Here is a 10070-nt window from a genome sequence, read left to right on the forward strand (position 1 = left end):
TTTCCATCCACCCACTCAGCCTCAGCCATGCCTCCCCCGAGAATCCCAGAGGTGCAGCCCGCCCAGGTATCAGCTCCGAGGGGCCCGGAATTGTCCTCTAAGACATCACCTTGAAGGGTGAAACAAGGCTCTCAGGCCCCAAGTGGCCCCTTTGGGCTTTGTGGTTTTATGCTAAACTGACCCTCTTTGCATCTGTTTGCATTTTTAGCAAGCATCAGTCTCGGTCTCTGAGCGACAGCTTCTGTGATTTCTTGGAAGGTCAGAGGAGCGTGTAAAGCATGAAGTTTACTGTCACTTATGACTTTGGTGTGTGCCCTGGGACCACTAGATCTATTTCTCTCTCCTCCATAGTTAAAACTTCCCTGCATTGGAACAACCTGTCTTCCAAAGGGTATAGGAATTCAGTAGAAGCCAGGCTTCTTCAACAGTGATTATCAGCCACCCAGCACATCCGTCCATCCACCCATCTATCCACCCACTCACCCATCCACCCACCCATCCATCCATCCACCTATCTATCCACCCACTCACCCACCCATCCATCCATCCACCCCCCCATCCATCCACCCATCTATCTACCCCAGTGATGGCGAACCTATGACACGCGTGTCAGCACTGACATGCGTAGCCATTTCTGATGACACGCGGCCGCATGCAGAGGATGAAACATTTGCTGCTCCTGAGGATGAAACATTTGCGACTAGAGTCTTGGAGTTAGTTTTTTCCTCAAAGTGACACACTACCCGAGTTATGCTCAGTTTTTTGGCGAAGTTTGACACACCAAGCTCAAAAGGTTGCCCATCACTGATCTACCCACTCACCCATCCACCCACCCATCCATCCATCCACCCCCATCTATCCACCCATCTATCCACCCACTCACCCACCCACCCACCCATCTATCCACCTACTCACCCATCCACCCACCCATCCATCTACCCCCATCCATCCACCCATCTATCTACCCACTCACCCATCCACCCATCTATCCACCCACTCACCCACCCATCCATCCATCTACCCCCCATCTATACACCCATCTATCCATCCATCGACCCATCTATCCTTCTACCCACCCATCCATCTATCTATCTAGATACCTACCTACCCATTTACCCACACATCCATCTACCCATCTATCCACCCACGCACCCATCCTCCCACCCGTCCATCCATCAACCCATCTATCCATCTACCCACCCTTCTATCTACCCAGATACCTACCTACCCATCTACCCACACACCCATCCACCCATATATTCACCCATCTATCCATCCACCAGCCCATCCATCTATCCAACCATCCATCCATCCATTGACCCATCTATCCATCTACCCACCCATCCATCTATCTACCCAGATGCCTACCCACCAATCTCTCCATCCATCCATCCATCCATCCATCCATCCATCCATCCATCCATCCACCCATTCATCCGTTCATCTAGCAGCTACTCAGTGAGCCCCTGCTGTGTGCTTAGGGCCCCTGCCAGGCATTTGGGTTGCAGTGCAAGCAAGACAGGTGAGGCTGAAAGTCTCGTGAAAGTGAATGAATGCCTTATTCTGCTCTGTCTCATCTAGTGGATGTGGAGAAGACAGGAAGAAGGCTGGTGGGATAGGACGGTCGGGCAGGACAGGGCTCAGATGACCAAGGGAGTCGCTGAGCACAGAGAATCTTCTCGTTATTTTTTTTTTCTATTTTCCGAATTTCCCACAGTGTGCATATGTTGCTCATCTTCCTGGGAAGAAATCATTTACAAATCCTGGAAAAGATTGGCCCCAAACCCCCGGGGCTGTTATCGAGTCTTAGAGACAAAGGATGGCGTGAGGCCGGGAGGCTCTGTGGGTGGTCTCAGCACTGACTCACTCTCGGGCAGTGACCAGCTCGCCCTGGCCACCAGGACTCCTAAATGGGGCTCCACGCCAAGCACAGGGGCTGAGCAGGGGCAGGACAGGGACATCCTTGGCACAACTACTCTCTCCTTATGGACCTCACCCCCACCCCAATCCTGCCATGGCCTCCTGGGTCCCTCTTCCTGTTCCTGAAGCTTGTGGGTTCCGGTGGAAAAGGTGATATCCTTCAGGCAGGAACACTGGTCTATTATGGGCGACAGTGTGTTTCTGAGAAAAACGAAAGTATAAATAAATACATAAAGGTCTTAAATGGTTTATCGTTTCTGACCCAAGGCTGCCTCAATCCCCTGCAGCCTGCCCTCTTTCAGACTTAAGTAGCCAGAGACCCTCACCCCACTTCTGGCCCTGTGAGGGGATTTCAAAGGAATCCGTGGGGTGTTTGCTGGAATAAGGATTAAGCGGGACAAACCTAGCCAGGCTGCTACACTTGTCCCTCCCAGCTGCCCTGCCCCCCCCCACCCACCCACACACTCACACACAGCAGCGTCAGACCCTGCCCATGGGGGCCAGGGGACAAATGTCACACCATGCTGCACACACCTGCATCTGTGTTCCTAGGCCGATAGCCAGGGTGGGAGGTCACAGCAGCTATTAGCCTCCTGTTGTGAGATGACTTGGGGAGTCTCCAGCTTGGGCAGGGGCTCCCAACCTTCAAGTCTGCCTGCTGTCAAACCCCCATCTGGAAGTATCTGAGCCCATGGATGAGGGACAGACACTGTATTTCTCCGGCGTCACCCTCACGTCCTAGCTGGGTGGTGGTGCCCAGGGTGCTCCATCGCCAAAGCCCCCGAGCGCAGGTAAAGAGGGTGCCAACAGTCCCTGCCCTTGGTCGTCACGGAGCTCAGAGATGTTTGGGACACAGGCGTCCTTGGGGAGTCCCCAGTCTTGAGCACTTCAGTTGCTAGAACCTAAGAGGAGAAGTAGCACAGGATGTAGTAAAAAGAGCGGTGTGGAGGCTGGATTTCGGTCCCAGTTCTGCCTCTGATTGGCTGGAGACCTGGGCCAAGTGGTTTAACCTCTCTGGCTCAGCAAAGTGAAGGCATTGGGCAGGATTTGGGGTTTTCCACTGTCTGAGCAGTTTTGTGTTCTGCAGAGATAGCCCGGGTCAGAAGGAGCGGTGGAGCTGGGCTCTGCCTTCTCGTGTTTCACGGTTCATAGTAACACACGGCTCTGCGTTCAACAAAAAGCCCGTAAGCTGGGCTCCGGAGACTGGGCACCGTGGGACTTTCGTGTTCCGCCAGCTGTTCCACCTGCTGTAGTTTGGCAAAGGACAAGTGACGGGGTCCCATTTTCTCTGCAGCAAGCCTATCTATCGGGTGTGAGAGGTCAGGGTAGATCAGGCTGGGGAGATGCGAAGTAGAGAGGTCCTATGCCTTAGGCTGATGGGACCCCAGTCCCCTGCTAGCCTCTTCCTGCAGCTCCCACCATTCTGCCACTGTGGGATGGACAGGAGACCCAGGGAGCTGCCAGGCACCTGGCGGGAGCCAGCTCCAATTCCAAACCACTCCCAGAAGCAGCCTCATGGACTCATTCACCCACGTCCACTCTCCACGCTGGCTGACAGTTGGCCATGCTGGGCTAATATCTTAACAGGGGCCGTGAGTTTTACACGTCAGCGGGCAACACTTTCTCCCCAAAGAGAACAACCAGCTCCAAACCTCACTGTGGTTGGAGTCGCCTGCCACCTAGTGGCCCGCGGTGGCACTGCATAGCCTCAGGTCAAAGGGAAGTGGCCTGGAGGGTCTGTCTCCTGAGCTGTGAAAAAAAATCAGGACATGAGCAAGAGGAGTGGGCTGCAGGACTTGGGGTTCCTTCCCCTTCTCCTGAGAGGGTGAGAACCCCCAGAGCACCTCCCTTAGGTCACCTACCCACCGTGCATTACTCATTACTAAGCACTGTACGTATATTCATCACACGGATATTATGGGATTGGCAGATGAGGAAACAGGTGTAGAGTGGACACTAACTCACCTGAGAGCACAGGGCAGAGCCCTAGATCCTGCTCTGACTCCAGAACTGTGTTCTCCATCAGCCCACTGCACTCAGGTCCCAGCCAGGGAGACGCGATCACGGATGGGAAACTGGACCATCAAGGCGCGCCAGCTAGAGGACAGGGACTCCCGGGCAGCGAGGGCTGGAGGCACCAGGAAAGGCTTCCTGGCACGTGCCGGCTTCCTGCTCCACTGAGAAAGGAGACACATGGGTGGTTCACTGGCCCTTCTCTGACAAGGGACGCCAGGCCAAGTTCTACACGGGCCTTGGCTCACTTATTTTTTTTAACGTCTCTTTCCTACTATGACAGGGTGTGTGATCCTGTGGCCATAAACCCCTTTATTATAACCTCCGCCAAGCCCAGCCAGGGCGTGGCCTTCTCTCATGTTGGTTGTAGAGTTTGTAGGTAAATGTAGCTTCATCCAGGGCCGTGGTCGGCAAACTGCGGCTCGCGAGCCACAGGCGGCTCTTTGGCCCCTTGAGTGTGGCTCTTCCACAAAATACCACGGCCTGGGCGAGTCTATTTTGAAGAAGTGGCGTTAGAAGAAGTTTAAGTTTAAAAAATGTGGCTCTCCAAAGAAATTTCAATCGTTGTACTGTTGATATTTGGCTCTGTTGACTAATGAGTTTGCCGACCACGGATCCAGGGGAAGTTAAGGATGCTTTAAGCTGCCGATAACTCACGATGCAGCTAATCATGGTTTAAATCAGCGTGCAGGGCTGTCTGTCTCCTGCACCAGGAAGTCGTGGGGGTATGCAACTGATCGTGACGGCGGCTTTTAGCCTTGCCATCAGGAGAGCATGGACCCTGCTCTCTCCCTGGTTCTTAGGGTGTGAGCCTTTGTCTGTGCACCCCTCACCCCGTCACAAAACAGCTGCTGTGCCTTGGGGCTTACTTCTGTGTTCCAGGCCTGGAGAAGGGAACGGGCAAAACCCAAAGGGGCATATCAGCTGAGTCTGCTCCTTTTCTTTATTTATATATATATATATATATGAATTAATAGAAGCTACTGTTTCTTACTTTTTAATTGGATTTATTGGGGTGACATTGGTTAATAAAATTACAAAGGCTTCAGGTGTACAATTCTCTGATGCATCATCTGTGTTGTGTGCTCCCCACCCCAGAGTCTGCCCCACCCAGGGACGTGCACTTACATCTAAATAGCCAGAACGGGGTCTCCTGCCCTCTACCCCGAGTTGCAAGGGAGGCAGGGCAGTCAGCATTTTCAACTGATTGTTACTTCCCGCAAACAGGTAAAGGTCGGTTAGTAAGGAAGAAAGAGAAGATGGAGTTTGGGCGGGTCACTAGGAGAATCAGCCTCATGTCAAAAATCATTGTCCTGGTCCCTAAAGGGCTGGGGGAGAGGCCGGGGGAGTGGGAGGGAACCCCACGAAAGTCGTTCCTCCTCTCGAAAGTGAGGGGCTCCTTTTGTGGGTGAGCCCGGGCGGTCCTAGCCAACCTGCACACCCTTGTCTCCGCAGGTTCCTACTATCTGACCACCACCTACGGGGCCCTGGAGCACATCAAGAACTACGACAAGATCACGGTGACCAGGCAGCTGAGCGTGGAGGTGCAGGACTCCATCCACCGCTGGGAGCGCCGGCGCACGCTCAACAAGGCCCGCGCCTCCCGCTCCTCCGTGCAGGTGACACCTGGGACAGGGGACGGGAGGAGACCGTGCCCACACACCATCCCCACTGCCAGGGGAGGGGACCAGGCCCACACACCATCCCTACTGTCATGGGAGGGGACTGTGCCCCACACACCATCCCCACTGCCAGGGGAGGAGTGAGCTGGGCTTCCCATCCGGGAAGAAAGGGGGATCCCAGTGAAGTTCTTGACACAGGGCCTGGCGCCTGGTAGGCACCCCTGTCACCATCCTCCCACAGGGGCAGCCCCACACATACCCCTTCCGACCTGCCCTCTGGGTGCTGGAAAAAGAGGCCTCTTTCGGGCTCGGAGCTCGTGGTATATGCTTCCTCGCAGCCATGGTGTAAGGGCTGGTGTTATCCCACTTTACAGTTGAGGAAATGGAGGCTCAGAGAGGTCAGGGTCACACGGTGAGTGGGAACGGGGACTGGAGGGCCCGTCCTTCCACCGTAGGGTCCTCCCTCCCAGGCTGGTGGAGGAAGGTGGAGGTGCCATTGGTGTGCGTGCGTGTGTGTGTGTGTGTGTGTGTGTGTGTGTGTGTGTGTTCATGCATATATGCATGCTCCCAGCCACATGCAAAAGCATGGCCTCACCCTGCCCTGCCCCTCTCCACCTGGCCTAAACCCTCCACTTTTCAGGCCCAATACCTCTCCCCCTTCCACCAAGCCTCTTCCTTCCCTCCAGTCCCCCTCTTCCCCACCTCCCTGTCTCCAGCTTGTCCCCACCCCAGGCTCTTCCAGCCCTAAGGGCTGAACTGTTCCGCCTGCCTTAGCCGTCCCCGCTGGACCATGGGATGCTGGGGCTGGGATCCGCCTCCAGTTTAATTTAAGCCGCCCTCCCTGCCCTGCATTGCCCCCTGGGGTGCAGGAGGACTGCTGGAATGAGGAGGCAGTGACAGATGAATACATGATGGCGAGCCCGGGTACTGGCCGCGAGGGGGCGTGCTCCCTCCTCAGTGCCAAGACAAAGCCACTGACTCGCCCTGCACGGTCATCCCCGCCGAGAGGTGAGGGGCAGGGGGCCTTGCCTTAGGTCACACAGCAGGGTCGGCCACAGGCACCCTGGCTTCAGCCTCACGACCGCTCCTACCAGCCCTTCTCTCTACAGAGAGGAGTCTGGGGCCCAGAGCAAGGCCACTCAGCTCCTCTGTCCCTGTCCGAGCTCCCAGCGGCCGGGTGGGCGTGAGACAGGATGCCCGCCTGGCCGGCTGGTGACGCGAAGCCCCGTCCATCTCACCCCGCAGGACTTCATCTGCGTGTCGTACCTAGAGCCGGAGCAGCAGTCGCGGACACTGGCGTCACGGGCGGACACGCTGGCCACGGCGCTGTGCGCACAGTGCGCCGAGAAGTTCGAGGTGCTGCAGCCCCAGGACCACCGGCTCTTCGTGCTGGTCGACGGCCGCTGCTTCCAGCTGGCGGACGAGGCGCTGCCGCACCACATCAAGGGCTACCTGCTGCGGAGCGAGCCCAAGCGCGACTTCCACTTCGTGTACCGGCCCCTGGACGGCGGGGGCAGCGGGGACCCGCCCTGCCTCGTGGTGCGGGAGCCCAACTTCCTGTGAGGCCAGGGCCACCGCAGCCCCCTCGAAGGCAGTGTTTACTGAGACTGGCTGGGCGGAGAAGCGGGCAGACCGGGGTCACACTCGCTCACCCCCCCATGCTCACACTCAGCTGTACCTCATACAGGCAGGAGCCCCCCCCCCCCATCTGACCACACACACCCAACATGGATGCCTGGATGTCATACATGCTTGCAACCCACTGAGCATGCTGAGGCCAACGGAGCAGGACAGCTGTGAAAATGACAAGAAGCAGCAGCCAAGCATGCTTCCTGAGGGAGAGTCATAGCACTGGGAGGCCAGGTTACTTGTTAGACAGAAGGGGAAACAGGCTCGGAGAAAGAAGGGGCTCTCCAGCCAGCTGCAGCAAAAAACGCTCAAGACTGGGCCCTGGTCACACACGGGCCCTGCACCATCGTCCAACCTGAAGTATTTCCTCTGCTCCCCAGGGTGGCGCTGGGGTATTTTGGATACACAGGATCTCAAGAGTATCTCTCAGGGCATGTGTGGAAGAGACAGGCCCCGCTCCCTGCACCAGAGCCTGCCCTCAGCTGTCAGCACCCACAGTCTCTCCCGCAGCTTCTGAGCGCCTCCAGAAGCCGCCAGACATGCACCGGGACCCCAAACAAGGGCAGCTCCTCTGCACCAGGGACGAGCCCACCCTCGGCCACTCAGGAACACTGACAGGCCCTTCCCCTGGTGGACACCAGGGCTGTGGCAATTGTGGCAAGAGACCCTGTGTGGGGACAGTTTAATAAAAGAGCCCTTTTAAAAATGGTATCTCCTTTTTCTCAAGGGGCTGGGACTCCGCTCAGCCGGCCAGGCAGCCCATTAATAGCCTAACTCCCTCCCCAGGAGGGGTTCAGAAGACTCCCTCCTTTCCACCGAGGGCCCTATCTTTGGAGAATTTGCTGTGCAGCCTCAGCCCTCAGAGCTCCAGCCTCTGTGTGCCTCTCAGCCCGGTCCTCTCCTGCCTCCTCACCATCTTTGGTTCCCATCATTCCCAACTCTGGATTGTTTTCCAAACAGTCTCTTACCTTCCTGCTTCCTCTACCTATCCCAGAAATCCCATTCCCTAAAGTCTTTGCCTGGTCAAGCTCCTATTCATCCTTCAAAGCCCACCTCCTCCAGGAAGGCTTCTCTGATTTCTTAGACTGGCCAGATAGACCTTGTCCACGTTCCCACAGCCCCCTGGGCTCATCTCTCTCACAAGAGATATCCCATCAGAGTGCAGTTGTCTGTTGATTCTTCTGCTTTCTCCACCAGGTTTGGAGCATTCATGTGTGTCCCCAGCATTAATTAAAAATATGTATTTGCGGAGTGCCTGCTCTGTCAGGCCCTGGGAAACAGCAGAGAACAAAACGAAGTTCGTGTGGCAATGAGCAGGGTGCCCAAAGGAGGTCAGCCGGACCCACCTGAATTAAACTGGGCGCCACCCAGCTCATCCAGCCAAACACCTGTAGGACTCTGGCCCTGGGCCAGCCCTGTGTGAGACGTGGGGCTTGCTCCAGCCAGATGCAGCCAGCCCTGGAGGACTTTCCAGGCTGTAGCAGACATGACAAAACGCAAACCCAGAGCTGAGGGCAGCCAGCCAGGACCCCAGGGTGCCCCCTCCCCCATGCAGACCCTCTCCCCTTCCTGAGCTTACAGGGTGCCCCGCAGCCCTGGGCTAAGCTGCCTTCGCAGCCTGGTGCCCTCAGCTGTAAGGCGAGGTGCCCACTGCCTCCAACAAGACTTAGTGGGGAAGGTCATGGGGTTCCATGACCCAAACACCCTCTTGCCCGGGGGGCGGGGGGAGCTTTAGCTTGGAGTGGGGCGGAATTCAGGGGTGGATTGGGCACAAGCCCAGCCTGGGGGGATTATGTTAAGCTCCCAAGTAAGGGAACAGAGCCAGCCAGCGAGCAGGACTGAGTGGCCACTGTCAGAGTGTGTGTGTGTGTGTGTGTGTGTGTGTGTGTGTACAGTGTATGCATGGCTGTACGCCAGGCCCACCATCCTGAGGCCAATGGTGAGGTCCACCCATCATCAGGAGAGGCCAGATGCGGAGGGGTGGGGCCACCTGGGGCCCCTGTCATCCGGATGCCTCTACCCCAAGGGAGGTGTGACGGGACAACCTCAGGTGTGGGGCCTGATCCAGGGCCACGAGACAGGGCCATGACGCATGCGCAGCCCTCGGTGGGCCTGGTGCTGTCAGCAATGCGCCTGCGTTGTTTTACTGGATCTGCACTGCCCCGTGAGGGAGATACCATGGATGAGCACGTGGGCTCAAGGAAAGGGGGTACTCCTCTGCTCGGGCAGCCATAACAGAACACCACAGATGGCCGGCTTCGACAACAGAAGCTGGTTTTCCCACCGTCCTGGGCGCTGGGAGTCTACGTTAAGCCGCTGGCAGAGTCGGTTCCTCCTTGGCTCACAGACCCCGCCTTCTCACTGCGTCCTCACGCGGCCTCTCCGCGGCGCATGGGCCCCGGTGTCTTTTCCTCTCCTAATAAGGACCCAGTCCTGTTGGATTAGGCCACCCATAGGACTTCAATGAGAGGGCCCAGGCTGGAGGAGCCTGCAACCAAGGTACGTGCCCTTGACCAGAATCGAACCCAGGACCCTTTGGTCTGCAGGCCGAAGCTCTATCCACTGAGCAAACCGGCCAGGGCAGTTCCTTAATTCTTGTAATGTATTTGCATTGTAATGCCTACAGACATTAAAAAAAAAGAGATACAATTTACATACCATAATATTCACCAAACACACTTTTAGTTTTAATCTTTACTATTAACATTTATTTCATCATTTTCTCAAGTCTAGAGAGAGTAGACACTAAAGAAAACAAATCAAGCCCTGATTTGGTAACATTTGCCAATTTCCTCGGTGTAAATATTTTCACCACAAGCAATTTCTAACTGCCAACCTGGAGTCCCTCACCACCAAGATGGGAATAGATGTATCATGCTGATACAG

The 10070-nt window shown here is 56.1% G+C and overlaps 1 protein-coding gene across 1 annotated transcript in view; it reads left to right on the top strand.

Annotated features, from left to right (window-relative positions):
- Nucleotides 1–7915, top strand: part of RIN3 (Ras and Rab interactor 3) — a 111275-nt gene extending 103360 nt beyond the window's left edge. The window contains exons 9-10 of the mRNA XM_079768115.1: nt 5389–5552; nt 6801–7915. Of these exons, the coding sequence (XP_079624241.1) occupies nt 5389–5552; nt 6801–7118 (482 nt within the window). The 3' untranslated portion in view covers nt 7119–7915. The remainder of the gene's footprint in view (nt 1–5388; nt 5553–6800) is intronic.
- The last annotated feature ends 2155 nt before the right edge of the window (nt 7916–10070 follow it).

Source organism: Cnephaeus nilssonii, assembly GCF_951640355.1.
Source record: "Cnephaeus nilssonii genome assembly, chromosome: 4".
In the NCBI taxonomy this organism is placed as follows: domain Eukaryota; kingdom Metazoa; phylum Chordata; class Mammalia; order Chiroptera; family Vespertilionidae; genus Cnephaeus; species Cnephaeus nilssonii.